At 37.0% G+C, this 23458-nt stretch overlaps 1 protein-coding gene across 3 annotated transcripts; it reads right to left on the bottom strand.

Annotated features, from left to right (window-relative positions):
- Positions 1–7623: 7623 nt before the first annotated feature.
- On the bottom strand, positions 7624–19084 carry LOC118764722. 3 transcript variants are annotated; one of them, XM_036505694.1, is made up of 5 exons: positions 18316–19084; positions 18017–18141; positions 14858–15037; positions 9775–9873; positions 7624–7749 (listed from the first exon to the last, which is right to left on the bottom strand). In XM_036505694.1, the coding sequence occupies exons 2-5, from the start codon at positions 18092–18094 to the stop codon at positions 7645–7647; spliced, it is 462 nt and encodes a 153-aa protein (XP_036361587.1). In that variant the 5' UTR covers positions 18095–18141; positions 18316–19084; the 3' UTR covers positions 7624–7644. The 3 variants fall into 3 exon arrangements, with proteins under 3 accessions (XP_036361587.1, XP_036361590.1, XP_036361592.1); XM_036505697.1 differs by having other exon boundaries at positions 18891–19084; XM_036505699.1 differs by having other exon boundaries at positions 18966–19070.
- Between the last annotated feature and the right edge of the window lie 4374 nt (positions 19085–23458).

The raw sequence follows: 23458 nt of genomic DNA, 5'->3' as shown, positions 1-23458 counted from the left end.
TCTTCTTCTTCTGTACAGCTCTTGTGTTTCCAAATATAAGTTTTCATAAAACACAAACATCTGTGTTATAACCATTCTGAGAGCAAATAGCTCTATTTGGCATTTGTTTTGGAGAAGTCTGTTATTAGGCTACATGTGGACAATAAGAATACTATTTTTGGAATGAAAATAACATTAGGAATGATAAAAGCAGCATCAGAATGAGTGTACTGGGTGTAGAATGCAGTGCATATAATAGTAGGTGGGTGAGTAGTGGTATCCCCTACAGTTCTTTTCTCAACTCTTTACTCTTCCTATCAGGATTCCTGGCTTTCACCCAGGCGGCCCGGGTTCGATTCCCGGCATGGAAACACTGTGTAGTCCAACCCATGCTAGCATGGAAAACGGACGCTAAACGATGATGATGATAAAGTGCTGGGAGTGCTTATAAACTAACAATCATGTTCTTATTACAAAATCTATTGAAGAAATAAAGAAGGCGGAAGAATAAGTTCAAAACATTTAAAAAGGTGGTTAATGTGTCCAAGACAGAAGTAATAGCAGGTGTTTTAAAAGTAGCATGAAATAATTGACCTTACATTATATGAAGTTAAGGATAGGCAATTTAAGTGGAACATAAAAGGAATCAATCTCACTGGTTCCAGATGGCCAGCAAAAGACATGAATACTGCCTCTTCCTCCAGATCCAGCAAACTAAAAAAAAACTTATTTGGTCTTTTTGTGTTAGGTTAGTCAGGTGATGGACAGTTAGTATCCTTGAACCTGTGCTAGTTTTAGCAGCACATGTGTGTGAATTAACCCTGCAATATCTTGTGGCTCTGAGATTTTGATGATGTGATTGTTTGTTTTTAGAATCATATTGTAAGGAAGGTATAAGAAGGAATTTCAACCATATTTCATGGTCTGCTACCACAACAGCTCCTTTATAGGATCCAGTTAGCTCAAGACAATCATCAGGAGGAACCATGTCCGGTTTCGGCCCCTACTCCTCTACCGTTTTGACATGGCAGCCTCCCACCCACTTCCAGAGGTGTCTTCAGACCTGGCCATTTTAAACATAAAAAGAGTAGAATATTTGGGCCTGGTATGGTCAGTTTGAATGCTAAAGGGTTAACATAGTTTTTGCTTTTTAGACAATAGCATGTAGTTTGAGAGAGATTTTACTATTATTTCTTTATAGGTCAAGTGACGATGTAGAGGCACCTTTATTAACTTATAGCCATGGTTGTCATTGATAACTCTCTAACAAAACAGTTCTATTCAAGCTGAACTAGAATATTTAAAAGTAGAAAGTATTCCAGTAAAACACTGTAAAAACAAACATCCCATTCAGGAAGGTATGAATAATGAAATAAAAAATAGCAAGCAAAAGTATTTATTCCTTGTGGGGGATTTTTCATATGTAAAACTTTAATACCATGTCTGAATGGTAAAATTTGTCAGCACAGCTGATTACAAGATAAGAGGAAACTTAGTGTTGTACTTTTGGTGAGTACAGTTAAGTGGATGCTAATGTACTTAGTGTACTAATTTCTCACTCCTTAACCAAAAAATAAAAATGACACCGAGAGTGTTAGTAGAATACTTCCTTAATAGGTCTTGTCCAACATTTGGAAGAGAACATAAAAATAATATCAAAAGCTTTCGGCCTAAATAATAAGTCAAGAACCTTGCTTTTCCTTTAATTATTGTTTCTGATTTAGGTACAAGGGGGAATACTTGAACCTGTCTACTACTGGAACCTCCTTATCAAAATTCTTGGCCTTGTGTAAGGGAGGTAACTCAATTCAAAATGATGACAAATTGAATTGAGATAACGCAATGAGGAAGTGAGTCTGATCGTTGATAAGTGTGGTGGCAGCTCTGAACATGTTTCAGAAATATAAGATCATATCAAGCCACCTGCCAAAATATAAGATCATATCAAGCCACCTGCCAAAATATAAGATCATATCAAGCCACCTGCCAAGCATTGTAAGATCATATGTAAGTGAGCCGGCAGAATTGTTAGCACACTGGGCAAAATGCTTAGTGGCATTTCATCTGTCTTTACATTCATCGTCATCATCATTTAATGTCTGCTTTCCATGCTGGCATGGGTTAGACAGTTTGACTGGAACTGGTAAGCCGGAGAGCTGCACCAGGTCTGATTTGGCTTGATGCCCTTCCTAATGGCAACCATTCTGAGAGTGTAATGGGTGCTTTTTATGTGCCACCAGCACAGTTACCATTTACATGACACCAGCAACAGCCACAGCCACAATTTCACTTGGCTTGTTGTGTCTTCTTAAGCACTGTATATATCCCCAAAGGTCTTAGTCACTTGTTATTGCCTCCGTGAGACCTAGCATCCGAAAATTATGCTCCTGGTAATGACCATGACTACGATTCCACGGGTTCCATTCACACAACACTGGCAATAACCACAATTATGATTTCACTTGGCTTGATAAGTCTTCTCAAGCATAACAGATTGCGAAAGGTCTTGGTCACTTGTCATCGCCTCTGTGAGGCCTGACATTCGAAGATCACACTATACCAGCAATGGTCACAATTATGATTTTATGGGTGCCATTCACATGTCATTGGCAGTAACCATGATTATGATTTCCCTTGTCTTGATGAATCAAGCCTTTCATCTTTTCATCCTTTTGGGATTGATAAGATAAGTACCTGTTAAACACAGGTCAATATGATCAACTTATACTCTCCCCCGAAATTACTGGCCTTGAGAAATAATTTGAAACCAATGCATTGTGGGCAAAAATATTTTTATGCTTTAGTTCTATTTTTAATTTATGTAATTTATGATTCACTTCTGTTTAAAAAAATGACTCCTTTGTCTACATCAATGGAGGCAGTTTTTAAACAGAAGTGAGTCATAAATTAGGTAAATTAAAAATGGAACTAAAGCAGAAAATAGTTCAAGGTTGGAATGGCATTAATAATAAATACATTTTTTTGTCTGGATGACTGATTGTATGAGAGAGAGAGAGAGAAAAAGAAGTTTGGGGTTGGTGGAGTCTTCTCACTCACAATGTGCTGGACCAGATGTCATTACATTCTGTATATAGCAAGGTAACTAACACTGCTTATTCCAGTTTACTTGAGTAAGTAAAAGGAACATCCCTCTCCATGCAAGTTCATGCTTTTATTAGGAGAGACTTTGCAAGTAATAAAACATATCCTCACTCATTACTTTAGAAATTTATCTGCAAGTTATTGTTTGGCCCCTGGTGAGGACCAGGTCAATGACATTTCAACAATGTACAATCCTAGATAGCCCTAATAGATGTCCACTGTGTCCTCTCTTTTAAAAAAATTATGTATGATTTTGGGGAAATTTGTCTGCTATTTTTACTTTATAGATGACACTTTATATTTTTCATTGTATAAATATGTCTAATGTGTTGAAGATCCATTTTTCCCCAGTGTTTTCATTTTCAGGATGTTCCCTCTCAAGCTTAGCATTAGATTACCATGAGCTTCAACACAGTTACTGTATTGTCAATTTAGTATATATCCCTAATAGAATTGTATCAAAATATAAATTATTCTAATTTAGAAATAGACAACCAACAAATATTATTAGGTGTCAGAAGTATTTTTAATACCACTTGTAGTTTGTTGGAAAGTTTTTGAAAATTTATTTATATAGGTTAACCATAAACAATAGTATATTAATGTGTAAATATTTGAAACTGAATATATCACTTGTTAAAATTTAAAATCTGATCACATCTAGCATTGTACAAAACATTCCAAAAATTTTTCATGTTAACCAACCATAGTATTCAACTGGTTAAGTTTTATTATGTCTTTCATTATTAATAGAGTATCGTGCTGTTAGACAAAATATGAGGTTCGGCTGAAAGATTCATAGACCAACCAAGATACTCTTATGGAATGTGACTTATTTTTCAACATAGTCCCCCTTACATTCCACAATCTTCTTCCATTGGTGATACAGTGCTTGGATCAAATTGGTAAGAGCGTTTTCATCCTGTTGGTCAAAAAGTAGTCAACAGCAGATTACTGTGATACTGGTTCCCAGCCAAGTATTTTTTCATGTTGGGACACATGATAGTCAAATGTAGCCAAATCAGAAGAATACGGAGGGTGATCAACCAGTTCAACGCCACAGTCATGCACAGCAGCCATTAAAACCAAGGACTTTAGTGCTGGACCATTGTCCTGATGAAAAAAGACCCCTTTCACCAGTTTTCCTGGGTGTTTGGTCTTGATAGCTTTCCATAACTGCCTTAGCAAGTTGGCATAGTACTCTTCATTGACAGTGTAGCCCATTGCAAATGTAATGACCTTGGCCTTTTTGGAGCAGGTGAGAAGGAGTGTTTCCACTGCATGGATTGTCTCTGGCTTAACCCAACACTCATCCTGGCTTAGGAAATATTCAAGAAAACCAGCTGGGCCTGCTTCATACAATGTCAAATTTTCCCATGTTGTAATCACCCACCAATCAGAAACCTTCATCATAACAAGTTCATTATGTAGAATATTCTCGACTCTCTCATGGGATATGCTAATAGCATTGGCTATTTAATTTATAGTCAACCACCTGTCATCCATCACCATGTGGTGAACACAATGTTTTCCTTGGTGGTGATGGTTGCAGGACATCCAGACCTTGGATCCCCTTCCCCTCCTAAATTCAGCTGCCCACTCTTGCACTGTTGATAAAGCTAAAGTATCAGCCCCTAATGTAGCAACCATGTCAGCATGAATGTCTTTGGGGGTTAGACCCTTTTACTACAGGTACTTGATAACACCATTATGTCAAATTTTGTCCATTTTCAAGAGAAGTTGCAATTAGTTACTTTTGAAAGTCTTCTTCGAACAGTCAGATATGTCTGTTCAAAGAAGACTTTCAGTTTACCTGGAAAGAAACAAAACAGTTATTAAGAAGAGCCGAAATTAATGCATGCAAGATTTCACAGCTCTAGCGTAACTCTTTCATAGTCAGCCTATTACCTTTTCAGCACACCCTCATATTTAATTCTATCTGGTAACAAGGAAGTTTACAACAAGGAACATTCAAAGGACAACAAAGTGGGTGAAACTGAAATATTTGAATAATTTTCTCTGTCCTTGAAATTTGATTAAAAAAAAGCTGATTATCATATCAATCTTCAGTAATAAAATACATTAATGAATATTTACTTACACTTCCAAGAAAATCATCATCATCATCATCTAACATCTGCTTTCCATGCTGGCATAGGTTGGACAGTTTGACTGAAGACTGGCAAGCCGGGAGGTTGCACCAGGCTCCAGTATGATTTGGCAAGGTTTCTACAGCTGGATGCCCTTCCTAATGCCAACCACTCTGAGAGTGTAGCCGGTGCTTTTTATATGCCACTGGCACAGGTGCCAGTCAGGCGGCACTAACATTGGCCACACTCGAATGGTGCTTTTTACATGCCACCAGCATACACATACACACACACACACTCATCATCATCGTCTAACGTCTGCTTTCTATGCTAGCATGGGTTGGACGATTTGACTGAGGTCTGGTGAACCAGAGGGCTGCAGCAGACTCCAATCTGATCTGGCAGAGTTTCTACAGCTGGATGCCCTTCCTAACACCAACCACTCCGAGAGTGTAGTGGGTGCTTTTACGTGCCAGTGGCATGAGGGCCAGTCAGGCGGTACTGGCAGCGGCCACGCTCAAATGGTGCTTTTTATGTGCCACCTGCACAGGAGCCAGTCCAGCGGCACTGGCAACGACCTTGCTCAAATGTTTTTTCACGTGCCATAATTTACACTGATAGTGTAAATTATAGGCATGATATATTTGTCTTCTATCTTTTGTTTCAGTCATTAGACTGTGGCCATACTGGAGCACCAACTTAACCTTTTAGTATTCAGATTATTCTGTCAAATGTAATGCTTATTTATTCATGTTTTGAATTAATTATACTTTATTTTATAGCTTCCAAATTTCAATATGGTTGTATAGTTTTCAAATGACATTGTAGGGTGAGTGTGAGTGACCAGGTCTGGCCAGTTTGAACATAAAACAGATAAAATATTGGACCAGTTTAAATGTTAAAAGGTTAAGGAGTTTTTCTCTTTTAGTTAAATGAATTGACCCCAGTACTTCTTTTTTTAAAGCCTGGTGCTTATTCTATTAGTCTCATTAGCTGAACCACTAAGCTATGGGGATGTAAATACACACCAACATCAGTTGTAAAGTGGAGGGGGGCAAATACAAAGATAAACACACATATATATGATAAACTTCTTTCAGTTTCCTTCAACCTAATCCACTCACAAGGCTTTGGTCAACCCTAGACTAATGCTAGGCTTGAGAGGGAACATCCTGAAAATGAAAACACTGGGGAAAAATGGATCTTCAACACATTAGACATATTTATACAATGAAAAATATAAAGGAGACTTGCCCAAGGTGCTACAAATTGGGACTGAACCTGGAGCCATGTGGTTGTGAAGTAAGCTTTTTACCACATAGCAACACCTGCACCTATATATTTATTAGTTGTTTTTCTATATTATGCATTTTGTGAACCAATAATGTCATTTTGGTTACCACAGATTAATCACTGGTTCACAGCCTTTCTGACTGCAAGACTGACGGGAATTTCTTTGTACCCTCATAATCATCTTCAAACATATTTTCCTGGGTTGGATGGCTTGACAGGAGTTGGCAAGGCCAGAGTCCACACCAGGTTCCATATTGTTTTGACTTGTTTTCTACAGCTGGATGCCCTTCCTAAAGCCAACCACTTTACAGAAGGTACTGGGTGCTTCTGACATAGCACCAGCACATGCTTTTTACATGGCACTAGCACTTTTTATGTGGCACCAGCATCAGTGCATTTTACGTGGCACCAGCACCAATGCTCTTTATGTGGAACCTTGGTTTTAGAATATCAATTGTTATGGTGGGTAGGTGCCTGCAACTTATGTGAAATATATTGCACAAGGTATTTGTCTGAACACTGGTTTATTGTGTCTGGGGAGAGTCATTTTCTTTTTGTGCCTTATAATGTAACACACTCACCGGTAAAATTTCCACTTATTTCTTATTTTTATTTTCCTAAAATTTTTGTTGCATCTTGCAAGCTTTTCAATAGTCTTGACTATTGCAAGATGGAATGAAAATTTTAGGAAAATAAAAATAAGAAATAAGTGGAAATTTTACTGGTGAGTGTGTTACATTATAAGGCACAAAAAGAAAATGGCTCTCCCCAGACACAACAGAGTATGCTTCAACACACGAACTCATATAAAGAATCTTGCAAACCAAATCCAAAGACGAAACTGGTTTATTGGTTTTCACACAAATAAGCCATATACATACACTGAGTTTATGTTAGAAGACACTTTCCCAAGGTGCTGCACAGTGAGATCAATTTTATTTTTGTTTTCTCTCACGGCATTATTATTCCCTTCCTCTACAAATCTGTCTTTAAAATAAACCAGTATTTTAAGCTTGAAAGCATTTATATTAAAATTAGATCAACTCATTGACATGAAGATTGGCGGCCACAAAATTTAGCATGACATTCTTAAAATTTCTAGAATATTAGTTTTTATTACAGCAATTAGAGCATTTACAAATAAAACCAGTAACTCATGTTCAAATTTACAAAAATATATTTATTTTTTTCTTGATTTATTTGTTTTCTTCTTAAATTTGCACATCTTATTATACTGTGTTATTGACTTATGAGCTCTTGTAATTAATTTCTTCAGTTGTTCTTCCTAGAAAAAAAAAGAAAACCTCTTTAATGAGTTTATCCACTTTGTTTTTTATAAACTATATGCGAAAATGAAAATGGAAAATCTACATCAATAAAATATAATTTGAATACATCCGGCAACTGTGAATAGGTGTCAGAGGTGGTTTTAATACCTATGACATTTGTTAGAAAGTTTTTGGAAATCTATTGATTAACTGTAGACAAAAACATTATTGCAATACTGATTCTACTTTGTGCAACAACAAGGAATATAACTTGAGACAGAAATGAAATTGCTTATACTCTGAAATGTGAGCAGCTACCAGAAGTCCTTTTCTCAGCTGGTAACTTGATCTATCTCAATCTATACATGAAAGAAAACCAAAAGTATTGTGTACAACTTTCTACAGAAGGTTTTCAAATACTTGGTCATGATTTTGATAGCCCTGATAATGTCAGAAAATGGTAAATATTTTGAGACCATCTTCAGCCTCTTGACCAATGTTAGTCCTGAACACTGAAATTCTTTCTGCAATAGCCTTCTCTCCAAACTACAGAAAGTACAGAAATGACAAGAAGGATGAGTTGCAACAACAAAGATCAAAATAAAAGGCAAAAGAAACAAATTGCTTCATTAACTAAGTTTTATGATGTAAGATTTTCTAATGTTGGCCCATGTACATTTTTATTTATTTATCTTTTGATGTAGTTCAACAACCAATCCCAACCAATTTAGATTCACAGTATGGGTTGTACTATTCATCCTTTTGATTGCTGAATACAAAATGTGGCTCACAAGACCTCCATTCAGGTGATTTTCCTGAGTCACCATCTCATCCTTGTAAGCTAATCAATCACAAGACTGCCCATTTACAGTTTGGTGGACTGGAGCAATGTAAAATGAAGTATCTTGCTCAAGAACATAACACATAGTCTGATCTGGGAATCAAAATTATGATCTCGCGATTGCTGGTACTATTATAATGTAGTGAGCTGGCAGAATCATTATCATGCCGGATAAAATGTTTAGTTAGCAGCATTTCTTCCAGCTTGGAGTTCAAATGCAGCTGAGGTCAATTTTGCCTTTAATCTTTTCAGGGTCAATAAAATGATTTAATCGAGCAAATCAACCCGAGGACTTATTCTTTGTAAGTCTAGTACTTATTCTATTGGTCTCTTTTGCCGAACCGCTAAGTTACGGGGCTGTAAACACACCAGCATCAGTTGTCAAGCAATGCTGGGGGGGTGGGGGTGGACAAACACAGACACACAAACATTATATATACGACGGGCTTCTTTCAGTTTCCATCTACCAAATCCACTCTCAAGGCTTTGGTCGGCCCAAGGCTATAGTAGAAGACACTTGCCCAAGATGCCACGCAGTGGGAATGAACCCGGAACCATGTGGTTGGTAAGCAAGCTACTTACCACACAGCCACTCCTGCGCCTGCTAAATGTATTTTAACAACTTTTTTATGCAATTCCCAATAATGTCAAATTACAAAAATGTAATCATAATTTTTTAAACATCAAATGGCTATGAGGGTCCACCTAAGTAAAATAGAAACCAAAGGGGTCCATAGGCAAAAAATAGTTGAGAACCCTAACATAAAAAATTCATCTGATGATTCCAAGCAAAAAGTTTATAATCTTTATCAAGACAGGCACAGGTATGGCTGTGTGGTAAGAAGTTTGCTTTCTAACCACATGTTTCTGGGTTCAGTCTCACTGTATGACACCTTGGGCAAGTGTCTTCTACTGTAACTTTGGGCCAACCAAAGTCTTGTGATATGATTTGGTGGATGGATATTGAAAGAAGCACAGGGTGTATGTGTCTGTGTTTGTCTTCCAGTGTCACTTGACAACAGGTGTTAATGCGTTTACATCCCTGTAACTAAAGAGTTCAGCAAAAGAGACCAATAGATTATGTACCAGGCTTTAAAAAACAAAATAAGTACAGGAGTTAATTCATTCGATTAAAATTTTTATATGTAGTATTCCAGCTTGGCCACAGTCTAAATAATAAAAGAAGACATTTTATACTCACTCGGAATTTTTCAGTGTTCTTAGTCTTTTCTTCATCTTTCTCATTTTTCTTTCTTTCAAGAAATAATTTATAATTTTCAGGTTTTTTTTTCTTGACAGGCTGCAAACATAAAACAGAATAGGAAAGAAAGTCAGAAATTTGTTAAGCTTAAAAAGTAAAAGCAATTCACAAAGTTAGTCATTCAAAGCATATAATCATCCTAAAGAATCAAATCAATTGTTTTTAACCTTATTTTATGCTTATTCTGAATAAATATGAAAGAATGTCCAAATTTAAACAAGCATCAAGGCAGAAGCAACATATTATTTATTAATCTATTTTGTATAGTGGCTGTGTGGTAAGATGCTTGTTTCCCAACCACATGGTTCAGAGTTCAATCCTACTTCATGGCACCTTGGGCAGGTGTCTTCAGCTATAGACTTGGGCTGACCAAAGCTTTGAGTGGATTTATTATATAGGAACTGAAAGAAGCCCATTATGTACGAGTGTATATATATATATACACACACACACACACACACATATTTATGTATATATATATATATGTATGTGTATAATGTGTATGTATGTATATATGTGTGTCATTGTGTTTGGGCAAGTGTCTTCAACTATAGACTTGGACTGACCAAAGCTTTGAGTGGATTTAGTATACAGGAACTAAAAGAAGCCCATCGTGTATGTATGTGTGTGTGTGTATGTATGTATATACATATATGTATATATGTGTCTTTGTGTTTGTCCCCCACCACCACTAAACAACTGGTGTAGGTGTGTTTACGACCCTGTAACTGAGCAGTTCAGCAAAAGAACTGATAAAATAAGTACTGGGCTTCAAAACAAAATTCCCGGGGTCAGTTTGTTTGATTAAAAATCTTTCAAGGTGGTGCTCCAGCATGGCCACTGTCAAGTGACTGAAACAAGTAAAGATACAAGATAGGAATAGGCAAACAATATTATTGTCAGTAAGAGACCTCTGGGGTGCTAATTATCGGGTTTTGGCATTCTGATGTCACTGAAAGACAGTCATAAACAATGACATGAGTGGGCAAGATGTGTGTGTGTGTACATCTATATATGTGTTAACACGTGTAGACCCATCCTTCTTCGTTTTATTTTTTAATTGAGATCCTTTGTCATGTTTTATTCTTGTATTACTTTATGTTATGTATTCACTGTGATCTATAGCCAAATCCATTTACCAATTATAACCCAGAAATGTTTTCTATTCACTGTCAGTATAGCCAATATCCTACAAGGGACTACAACATGCCAAGCGAAACTCAGTATATGTAACAAAGTATCTTATTAAAAATGCGACATCTGATGAGATGCAAGCTGCAAATATGGAAGCAACACAACTAGCTGTGCAATATCCCACCCGGAAGGGACAAATGCAGGATGTGTTGAATAAAAATTCTTGCCAACTCCATACTTCATTTCCTTCATTCATTATAATTATAGATCCAGCAACAATTATATCATAACCGTGGATGACATCAAATAGACTGAATAGTGTGAGTGCTCTAGCAAATTCTTGCCAAACATATTTGCACAAACGAGTTGTCTATAGTGATCAAGCGTTTGTGCTCGCTCCCTCCATCAAATCAATGTTGCCTGAACAGGTACAAGGTGTACTATACATCAGGTGCTGAAGTGATTGTAGAGAAACATGAGATGAAGTGTTTTGCTCAAGAATACAACACACCACCCAATCCAGGAATTGAAACCACAATCTCACAATCATGAGTGCAACACCCAAACCACAAGGCCATGTACCCTCACATATATATGTCGATCGTGGCCGCTGGCACGTAAAAAGCACCCACTACACTCATGGAGTGGTTGGTGTTAAGAAGAGCATCCAGCTGTAGAAACACTGCCAGATCAGACTGGAGCCTGGTGCAGCCTCCTGGCTTCCCAGACCCCGGTTGAACCGCCCAACCCATGCTAGCATGGAAAACGGACGTTAATCGACGATGATGATATGTGTGTGTGAGTCTGTATTCCTATAGTCTTGATCTTGTTTGCATGTTGTGCAAAAGCAATGTCACTGTGTAGGTTGTATTATTTATTAATTACATCAGTCACAGAAACATGTTTGACCATTCAATAGCTTATCAAATGAAAGCTCAAAGGAAACAGTATTTTATTTAGAAACAAGTAGGGTTGGTAACAAAAGAGAGCAGTCATCCAGTTTTACTGAAAGTGCCTCAAAACATTCCGAAGTTTCTTCCTGTTAGCCAGCTGTGGTATCCAACTGGTTATTATATTTCACATAATGAATCATACTTTTAAGTAATTAATCTAAAAGAAACAAGGAAGTTTACAACAAGAAACTCATGCAAAATTTAGAACAACAAATTGGGTTAAACTGAAATATTTAAGAGATGAGGAATTATGTACATTATTTACATTTGACGGATATTTGTCCTCATTTTGTTTGTTGTTAACACGTTTTGGCTGATATACCCTCCAGCCTTCATCAGGTGTCTTGGGGAAATTTCGAACCTTGGTTCTCATTCCTAAGGTATTTTTCGATGTTATTATTATTATTATTATTATATTATTCAGGTCACTGTCTGGGATCAAACTCGGAATCTTGGGGTTAGTAGCCCACGCTCTTAACCACTACGCCACGTCGAAAAATACCTAAGGAATGAGAACCCAGGTTTGAAATTTCCCCAAGACACCTGATGAAGGCTGGAGGGTATATCAGCCGAAACGTTGTGTTAACAACAAACAAGATGAGGACAAATATCCATCTAATGTAAATAATGTACATAATTCCTCATATCTTAAATATAGAACTGTGAAATATTTATATAAATTTTTCCCTACAATGCATTAAATTTAACGAAAGCTGAGCAGAAATATCAAACAATATGCTAATATGGAAAAAGTGGACATTAAAACGATGATGATGTTGACAATGATGTTTGAGTATTAGGCCAACATCAACAATGGCAGTGAAGTTAATATTCTTGAAGATGATTATTACAGTAACATGTTTCCGAAGTTAAGGACTGAGACCAGCTGATCATTTAATGATTTAATGAACAATTTAATGACTTTTCACAAATTGATTATAAATTTGGGAATCTGGTACATTATTGTGAAGATCACTGGCTGTGTAAAGAGAAGATGTTTTAACACTTTTATTGCCTCAAAGAAGAAATATGCAGCCTTTTGGAGATGAAAAAAAATTGTTCCCAAACCGATCTTGCATTTCACATGGATATTATAACCCAAATAATAATTCTTAAATAAAATTGTAAAATAAAAATTAGTAAATTATGAACTGTATCATCATGCCAAAGCTTTTGAAATCTAGCTTAGGAAAATCAATAAATATTCACCTAACCCATGCTAGCATTGAAAAATGGCTGTAAAACAAATGAACACAGGACTGGTGACATTAACCAACCACAAGAAGTCTGAATATGTAATTCATGCTGCTGAGTGAAAATGACTTAAAACAGAACCGTGATCTAGGTTTAATGATTTCTGTATTTTGCAAGTCCATTTAATATTGTTGCAAAAAGTAAAACAAAAAAAATAAGTGCAAGGGGAAATAACCGAAATTCAGAGAGAGCCACTTTTGAGCCTAACATTTCAAAACGAATCCTTTAATACAGTTTTATATACTTCTTCCTGAAGAATCCTACCCCACAAAAAACATGCTTTGCTAGTAGATACGTCACTATGTTCCATAGTTCCTACAAATATGAGTACGATTTTCTCTGAATGAAAGCCATTAAGTCAAAAACATCTAAAATTATAGACAAATGATATTGAAAACAATTTGTTAGTTGACTATGTCAAATATTTCCAAAAACTGAAACTAAGTTTTGCATCATCGAGTTACATATTAAAATTTTCAAGTAATTTCTTTTTTTCTATTATCATCATCATCTTTGTTGTCTTAATACTCACTTTTTTATGCTTGCATGATTCGACAGTTCTCAGTGAAACAGATTTTCTGCAGTCGCCTGCCCTTTCTCTTGCCATCCTTCACAATATTGGCCATGTTTCCACAGAAGATTGGAAATAAATGACACAGCACATATGATGATGACACACATTTACAACTATCATCAAGATGAGAAGACACACATACACACACATACATACACAAACAGACAGTGGACTTCTTTCAGTTTGTGTTTGCCAAATATAATTACAAAGTTTAGGGCAATAGAAGACTCTAGCCCAAGTTTCCACACAGTGGGACTGAACCTGAAATCATGCAGTTGGGAAGTGAACTCCTTTACCACACAACCGCATCTGTGCCTACTTTTAACCAAACACCCATGCCAGTGCAAAACCTATATAAATTTTTTAAAATATTTTCATAGTTTTCTAAGTATAATATATGGTGTACCTTGCTTGTATAAGATGTTTGTTAAATTATTCTTTTAGCAATGTGGCCAATTTGTGGTGAGCAATATCTCAAAAGAACCACCACTAGAGGAAGCTTGTTTATGCCTGCTGTAGACAGTGTGAAGGAGCCTACACAAGAGCTGGCAGGCAACAGCAAACCAAGACCTATATCAAGCAGATTTGTGACAACATAAACTGCAAACCCTCTGACCTGCAGAACATGATGAACAACAGAAATGGGTGTCAACAGAGGATCACAGGAATCTGTACAAGCAGTGTGACATGACTATCCAGTCCATTACTATTCCTCATGCATATTTTAGACAAAGAAGTTTGCTTCCCAAGTACATGGGTCTGAGTTCAGTCCCACTGCATGGCCTTCTACTATAGTCCCCGGGCCAACAGAAGCCTTGTGAGAGGATTTGGTAGACAGAAACCAAAAGAAGATCATCATAACTATATGTATATATACGTATGTGTGTGTGTGTGTGTTGCCATTGCCATGCAAGCAATGTCATTCATTTCCAATATTCATCAAAAATATATTTGGCAATGGACTAATATTACCTCACTTGGAAATAGGAGAGGCTTGGCATCAGAAATTTGCTTCAAATATACCCCATCTGACCCATGCAAGCATGGAAAAGTAGACTTTTAATGATGATAATGAAGAAGTCAATGAAGAAGTAAACAGAAGACTTACATGTGCTCCAAGTTTTATGAGATAAGATTCCATAGCCTGCTCTCTTTCTTTTCCTGTATAAGCTGACAGAGCTAACTTGGAAACTTCTCGTTTTAAATTACCATATCTAAAATCTTCTATCTGTTTTTGTTTCTCTGTGGATTTTTCATTTTTCTTTTTAGAATGTTGCTTATGAAAATTCTGGAAATAAAGAAAAACAATATATTTTAGAAGTGTTTGTCATTACACCACATTTTGACAAATAAAAACAGTGAAATGGCATTGCGTGTATGTGCACGCGCATACATACATACACATGCATATATATATTGGAAATTTCACTGCACATATGATTATCTTTGAATTTTTGAAAATTCTATAATATAGTCTAAAAAAAGTTATTAAGACTAGATACTGGCTATGTCAGAGTTATCTGTTATTGCAAAACTTAACTTAACTGTCATGGCATATTTGAAGCATTGTTGTAAAATGTTAAAAATATTCATAACGATAGTCTATTCCACCTTCCATGCTCATCATCATTATTTCCATGCTGGTATGGACTGAACGCGTGTGTGTGTGTGAGCATAACTATTCAGCCTTGTGTGTGGATTTAGCAAACAAAAACTGAAAAAATCTTGTTTTAATGTGTATTTATGAAAATAATATAACAGTGACATTTACAATAAACAATTTTGCGATATCCTGTTGTAATATCTTAATATATGATACATTACAAACTGAAAGAGGAATTGTGATACAGGAAGGGAGGTAACCTAGGTGAGCAGAAGACTGAAACGTTGGGTAAGTGTTTAGTTATTTTAAGTACTCTATATTCTACAAAATTTTAGATAAAATATATTGCATTTCATATTTCGATCTACAGCTCTTGCTAGCATATGCTGGGGGAAATAATATATGTATTAACGTACGAATGTAAACTTTTAATGAGCTCACAACCTTCAATGTTGGAACAAATTCTGCAATGTTTTCTATCTGGCTTTCTAACACCCTAGCTTTGATCCACAAAAATATAAATTTGATGTCATATTCAGTGCCACGCTTAAAACACCCAGCACACATTGTAAAGTGGTTGGCATTAGGAAGGGCATCCAGTCGTAGAAATCAAGCCAATTTAGATTGGAATCTGGTGAGGATCTCTGGCTTGCCAACTCTGGCCAAACCACCCAACCCATGCCAGGGTGTTAAATGATAGAGCAGAGTGGTTGTTTAGCACCAGTTCAGCCCTGATCCAGCAGAGTTCTAGCCATGACTATCCTGTCTTGTATTCAGTGCATCTAGGACTACAATATTCAACGTATCCTATATTTTAAAGTTAAATGGTGTGATCTTAGCAATATTTCTAGGAGGTCAAAAAAAACCATATGAAAGCTAATCATCACTATCACCATTTTATGTTAATTTTTCCATACCTGCATTGGTTAGACAAATCTTTTCTAGCATTTGATCTCCTCACTTATTGTGATCTTTTATGAAAATAAATATAATACTGACATTCACAATAAACAACATATGTGATATCTTCTGTTGTAATATCCTAATATGCAATACACTAAGAACTAAAAAAGAAATTGATACAGCAAGGAAGGTAAACTAGGTGTAGGTGAATGAAGACTGAAACATTGGGTAACAAAAAGTTGTTAGATAAAATATGATATTGCACTTCATATTTTGATCTACAGCTCTTACTAGCTTGTGCTGGGGGGAAATATGTGCATTAAGGTATGAAACATTGTGCCACAGCACTGTTTATTTTCTTGCTTGAGTCAGGCCTAATCTCTTTCAAGATATCAGTCTTTAGCACTGTTTTCCATATCTTTGATTTTCCTTTTCAACAGGTTCTTTCTACTTGGGTCATTTGGCCCTTCTTCACCCAAATGTCATCCATCATATGCATCACACGGTCATCCTACTCAGTCTTCCCTTTAGCACACTACACTCAATTCCTCTTACACCAATTTTTCCTCTCACCTCAGTTATACTCCTTCATTCATACACACTAACATTACATGTCTACAGAGCATACAAGCCTCATTTCTTTTAAGCTTTTGTCTATACCCAATATTTAATGTTCATGTTCAGGTAAAAGAGTAGCTGTGTGATTAAGCAGTTTGCTTTTCAACCACATGGCTTCAGCCTCAGTCCTACTGCATGGCACCATGGGCACGTGTCTTCTACTATAGCACTGTGTTAACCAAATGCTTATGAGTGGATTTGGTAGACAGAAACTGAAAAAAGGCTATCTCATTTCCAAAATCCTGTAGAAAACATAGCTGACCATAGAAAATCAGCCTCAAGAAACTTTGTCTTACCCATGTTAAAATTATTTAATGGCAGGTGTTAAAATTATTTTTCATTATGTAACATTACACTTAATACATAAGCAGTTCACTAGTTAAGGGACATCCACTAGAGAGTTGCTTAGCAATCAATATTCTTTCCTCTGTTAGATTCCAAGTCAATTTTTACCAGCACTAATGTTTAGTTTGATCATTTTCAAGTTTAATGTTTAAAACGGGGTAAAATGAGTAATTTCAATAATTTCTTCTCTTTAATCGCATGGTGAGTAAATATATTACAAAGGGGACACGCCAGCAGATTGAGAAGAAGCAACAGAGAATATTTGATGTGGATCTTTTAAAATTTAGTCGAGTTTCTTTAATTTCACATCATGTGCTACTCATCCCTGTTCCTCTTTCATTTGATCTAGATATTTAATTTTTTTTCTTGCATCTCTGATCAATATCAGATGTATAGGGATGAATACTGATGTGTTTGAGTCTGTTTTCTGGAGAATTAAAATAGCAAATTTACATTATCTTGTCTTACTCATTTTGCCCCAGCAAAATTTGTTTTTCATATGCTCAAAGAGAACGGCGGTAACTTTTTGAAATAGTGATCAGATTATGTTATAAGCTTTTAATGCATTTAGGGAAGACCAATTGCTTAGTTGATATAGTTTTTGTAAGGTAGTGAACATTTGTAAAAGATATATTTTGTCTCAAAGTAAAAAATGCAGCCAAACGACCTCATTTTGCCCCACCCTACCCCTTAAACATACTCGAATCATGAAATATATATATAGAACATAATGTATGTTTAATCCCTATAGGAAAACGTGAAAAATTTATCAAATTGTTATTTCAAAAAGTATCTTACTTTTTTTTGTTTACAGGGATCTTTAAACACTACAATTTCTGGTTCCTTCTTGCCGATTTTAACTGAAGACGACGCCATTTTGGATTTCGTAAAGTGGAGTTAAAATAGTTAACAATTCAAAGCCGCTATTACGAAAAAAAAAAAAAAGATTGACCGTAGGAATAATGTTAAATTCCTAAATTTTAAGTGAGATTTTAGTTTATAATTAATGATAAATTAATTTCACTGTTCTGGGATCTATCTGAAACAGTACACAGCAAAAGGTTTAGTTAAAAATTGATACTCTGAAAATGACTTACGAACAAGCAAAATACAACACAGCAAACAAGCTTTTTATTTGGCATATTTTCTCTTCGAAACATTGAATGCTAAACTAAAAAAAAAAGTTTTAAAGTAGTTATCCCTGCATTTTTAACAATAAGAAATGTTGATATAAGTTCATTTATAACATAACATATCTATTTTCCCTCCACATGGCTGTGGTTAAGAAGCTCGCCTTGACACCACGTGGCTTCGGGTTTAGTCCCAATACGTAGTACCTGGAACTCCGGACCGACTAATGCGTAATGAATTAATTTGGGAGATTGGAAACTGCGTGGGAGCCCGGGATCTGGATCTTGTTAAATTTTTTCCAACCTCTTGAAGTTTTTCAAATTTTCACCAAATTATTTTTCATAAAATGTGGCCTGGTAAACTGATGACAAAAATCGCTTTAATTTTTTTCTTTTCTAGAAATTGATAATAAAGATGTTACGAGCATGTAAAGTTATGTAATTTTATCCAGTCGAAAACCTCCATTGTAAACATATCATGTCTGTTGATCTCCATTGCCATTGAGATCAGACCACACGAGACCTTTACGTGGTCTCCCGACTTGCTTGAAGTCCTGCCAGATCTTCCTTAAACCACACTATAATGCCTACAAGACAAAAAGGACGAAACGTTGTACCTCAACACCGTTTATTTCCTACTTTGGGGCAGGCTCACTTGTTGAATATGATGTATTCTTTTAATGAACTCACGACCTTCTAGACACTTGGTACAACAGATGGATATCAAATGCATTTTGGGCGGCGAGCTGGCTGAATAGTTAGCACACCGGGCAAAGTGCTTAGCGGCATTTCGTCTGTCTGTAACGTTCTGAGTTCAAATTCCACCGAGGTCGACTTTGCTTTTCATCCTTCCGAGTTCAATAAAGTAAGTACCAGTCAAACACTGGAGTCGATGAAATTGACTTATCCCCTCTCCGGAAGTGCTGGCCCTGTGTCAAAATTTGAATTGTTAACTATTTTAACTCTGAAAATAAAATATAGCCAAGCAAAACTTATTCTGCAGCTCCAGCTTATTAGTGTACCATTTCTGTTGAATATATTTATCTAAAGAAAACCAAAAACCAAAAAAAAAAACAATGCAGCACCAAGCGCTTCAACTGGTCGTACACCTCAAGGTTTAACGGAACCTACTGAAGCAAGCCAGCAAGCCAGCAAGCCAGCACGCTCGCAGCATTACCACGAGCGATAGCGAGGCTAAGGCGTTGAGAAAACCAAGCACCCTCACGGGCATCACCTGACAACTCGGTGAGGCGAACTGCCAACGTTGACAAGAACTTCGCGGTTAGTGGCCCAATCCCTCTGAACATCTCAAATGCCACAGGCTGGAAGAGATAGTTCACTCTCAGGAAACCCATACTTCAGGTTTTTTCCCGTTCGGCTACGGAAGAAGTGACCCTCCCATTTACTGCAGCATCGAGGATGTGGGAGGGAGCAAAAGAGTCGCAGACTGTGGCGTCCCAAATGAGACATCTACACTCAGGAACAGAGGGTAAGACCATCTGGTCTCTTTCCATCACTTGTGGATAACCCCGACGGCTTCAGAACTGAGGGGATATTAATCCGAGCTAGGACCCGCTTAATGATTATGTTAAGCTCGGTGTGACGAGCGAAGCGACCAGTATTTAGGCAGCAAGACAGACTATGAAGACCTGTAAGGTTGAGGGGCCTACCACAGCGGCATCTCAGTTCCCACTCTGAGTGCGATGGAGATGCGGAGTTCATTTAGACTGAGTAGACCTCAAATATTGGCTACAGGCAGAGCATCAATCCAGTCCCCCGAGAATTTTGCAATGGCTGAAAGTGGGCGACACCTTGAAAATTGATCAGATTGATCAAGGAGAGTGTTGAAAGTGGCACCTGAATGCAGGTTATCCCATACTCTCTGTTTTTGACTATCTTCAACTGTAACAGGAACTGACAAACCCAGCTCTCTCCGTTGTGATATAGTTTCATCCATCTCCCTCTTGGAATTAGTCCATGTTGGAGAGGAGAGGATGTTGCCTACCAAAGGAGAGCAAGTATGCATGCAGGAATGAAAACAGGGAAGAGAGAGAGAGAGAGAGAGAGAGAGAGAGACGAGCAGCTTGTGCTGACCTAGACCTCCAAACCGTTTGGGCAAAGCAGCTTGGTCGCAGGATTCTGGGGAAGAGTTTGACATTGACCAAGCATTCGAGTTTCCTGAAGATTAGGTCGTCAAAGTAATGGAGGAACGACAAGAACCTATAAGAGGGACTAACTCTCAGGAAATACAGTAGCTTAAGAATTGACAAGCAAGGGTAGGTCAGTTAGTTATTGTTATAGAAAAAAGGAAAGCTTCATCTGAAAGTGATCACATCGAACTCTAGAGAATGAAAGGCATCTGAATTTGAACATAGAATGTACAGAGAATTAAGTATTGACTTATAACATGTGAAGGTAGAGGATCAGTAGCCTATATTCTGAGTATTCCAGTTAATTGCAGCATTCCTACTAAAGATAATACAGTCTCTTTATAATTTTGTTCTTGCTGGGTCATTATGTGTTTACATATCTAATAATAGGTTTTGTACAAGATTTATTCGATTCTGGTATTTATTTTATGAACCAAGAGATTCATAACATAATTGTCTCATGTGAAATTCGCACCCAGAGAGAGAGAGAGAGGCTTTAACCGTTTCTGCCGGCATACTGCCTTTGTATTACAGTCAGCTACGGGTCCCATGAAAACTGCAGGTTTTATAAATGTTTTTATTTTTATTCTGATGCATTAAATTTATATATCTTTATAAAATATGGGGTAAAAAAAAAAAAGAACACCCGTCCTGCAAGCAGTACGAAGCAACTCTGCACTCTGAACCACATTTTGAACGGATGCCCCAGGGCACTGGGAGAAGGCCGATATAAGTGGATGCATGACAAGGTTCTTGCAGAAATTGCCAAATGGACTGATCTACTAAGGACGAAAGCTAATAAACACCAACCACCGCCACCAAAGGGTATGAAATTCCTAAAGGAAGGGGACAAAGCTCCCGAGGCGAGATGCAAATGCACCTAAGGAAATAGTGGTAGCATAACTCCGACTAGACATGTTCCTGCTCTCCGGGAATACAAAAACGATCATTGTGGCCGAACTCACTGTGCCCTGGTAGGACATACTTGATATTTCCCACCAGGTTAAGAAATCGAAATCTCAGGACTTAGTCGACATGACCCTTGTCAAGGGCTAGTATGCAGCCTCATTCTCCAATTGAAGTCGGCAGCCGTGGCTTTCCACCTAAGTCAGTGTGCTATTTCCTGCAGAAGATAGGTATGGAACACACACAACTGAAAAAACCCATCAAGGACTTATGCACAGCAGCTGAGACTAGCTCAAGGTGGCTATGGTTGATAAAAGACCTCAAATGGAACCTTCCGTAGGTGAAGACTAGCTCAATCCTTGCTGCCTCACTCAGGCAAAGCGTACAGACTAAGGGGCGAAACGCTTGTGACCTTGAGATACTCGCTGACAATACGGAAGGGTTTCCAGCATTGCAATGGATTTAGAAGAGCTGGCAAACTTTAGGGTAGCTCCTGCATCTCTGATATTATTCCACCTACATATATATCTTTATACCGTTGTTTCTTTAGACTAAAGATTTAAATTATGTCTTCGATTTCGTTCCATATTTAAGCTTAGAAAGACTAACACTCGAACTGGTTTCATTGTCAAAATATTTCGGTTTTATCTTCGTGTCTCCTATAACTGAGGTTGTTAATAGCGGAGCACTTAAGCACATGCTTTGATATGTAGGGTATGAAGACTTTTTGAAAGAACGATTGAGCACCGAACTGAATTCATATTTAGCTTGAACGGAACAAAACCCTGAAGTATCGGGGCCTGTTGTGAACTATGTCTTCCAGCACGTGACGATTGGAGGGACTGGACAACTAAGGACGAAGTTCTTGTCAAAGTTGGCAATTCGCCTTACCGAGGTGTCAGTGATGTCCGTGATGATGGTTGGCTTTTCCAGCGCCTTAGCTTCGCCATCGCCTCTTGTTTCTGTAGGTTCCCTGTTGAACCTTGTGGTGTGCGACCAATGGAAGCACTTGGTGCTGCATTGATATTTTTTTCTTTCTCATTCTTTTTTATTTTCTTTTTCTTTTGTAGAATATATTCCTTTTCATATTTTGAATAAAGATTTCATTTATATATTTAGCCTGTCATTTATGAAATGCCAGTAAAATAAATATCAGTTACGGCTGTAATTATTTTCCAAAGATGTTAGAGTAGTTAAAAATTAAAAACCATAGATCGCTAGATTAAATGATATTTGTTAGTTGTTAATTTTTTTTCAAGTTCCAAATTCAAATCCCTCCAAGTTCAAGTTTTCCGTTTGGACAATAAGATCTGATATGCTTCTCAAAAATATTTTTAATGTGAAAGGAATGACAAGGAAAGAAGTTTCACTCGACTGCTATAGATCTGTTGGTAACAAAATGATTTTTCAGAAGACCACAGATATAACGTCCAGGCGCAGTCGATTTAATCGATCCCAGAGGATAGATAAGTTGACATGGGTGAGTTTGAGCTCACTATATATATACTTTATAAAAAGCAGCAGAAATATCACAACTGTTACTCAGAGTTTCAACGTTCCCGTTTAGAATCTAAACAAAACTGTCCGACGAACGGAAACGTGAAACTCTGAGTAAAAGTTTTTGTGATATTTCTGCTGCTTTTCAATAAAGCATATTACTGTACCTCTGGTATTCGGGTACTACTTTCCCACCTTGTTTCGCCTTTATGTGTTTACTCCAGTATCTCTCTCTCTCTCTATATATATATATATATATATATAAAATATATAAAGGTTGTATCTAAATACTGCAAGGTTTTATTCTATCACTCAATTAATATTTCACATTCAACTTTTTGCCATCATTCGTTCTCTTGATTTGTTAGAAAGCAGCTTACACTATAGAACACATGACACTTAGTTACGTCCCTTTACTTTCTGAATAAGAATTCTGAGAAGTTTAATTTACAAATTCAACTGGAAAAGCTGGTTTTATCTACCCTTTAAACACGTTGAATAAAATGCGGCCTCTCCGCTACGTATCTTGAAATGCTATAATGTGAATTATGTTGTCA

Source organism: Octopus sinensis, linkage group LG1 (assembly GCF_006345805.1).
Source record: "Octopus sinensis linkage group LG1, ASM634580v1, whole genome shotgun sequence".
NCBI lineage: Eukaryota > Metazoa > Mollusca > Cephalopoda > Octopoda > Octopodidae > Octopus > Octopus sinensis.
The sequence above is the reverse complement of the archived record's forward strand: the minus strand, read 5'-3'. Positions and strand labels throughout refer to the sequence as shown.

Bases quoted from the DNA above. Each gene is read 5' to 3' on its own strand.
- LOC118764722 (XM_036505694.1), bottom strand. From the start codon at position 18,094: ATGGCGTCGTCTTCAGTTAAAATCGGCAAGAAGGAACCAGAAATTGTA. The intron at 15,038-18,016 runs GTAAGATACTTT...CTTTATTTCCAG, and splicing joins ATCCCTGTAAACAAAAAAAA to AATTTTCATAAGCAACATTC. The intron at 9,874-14,857 runs GTAAGTCTTCTG...TTATGTTTGCAG, and splicing joins TCATAAAACTTGGAGCACAT to CCTGTCAAGAAAAAAAAACC.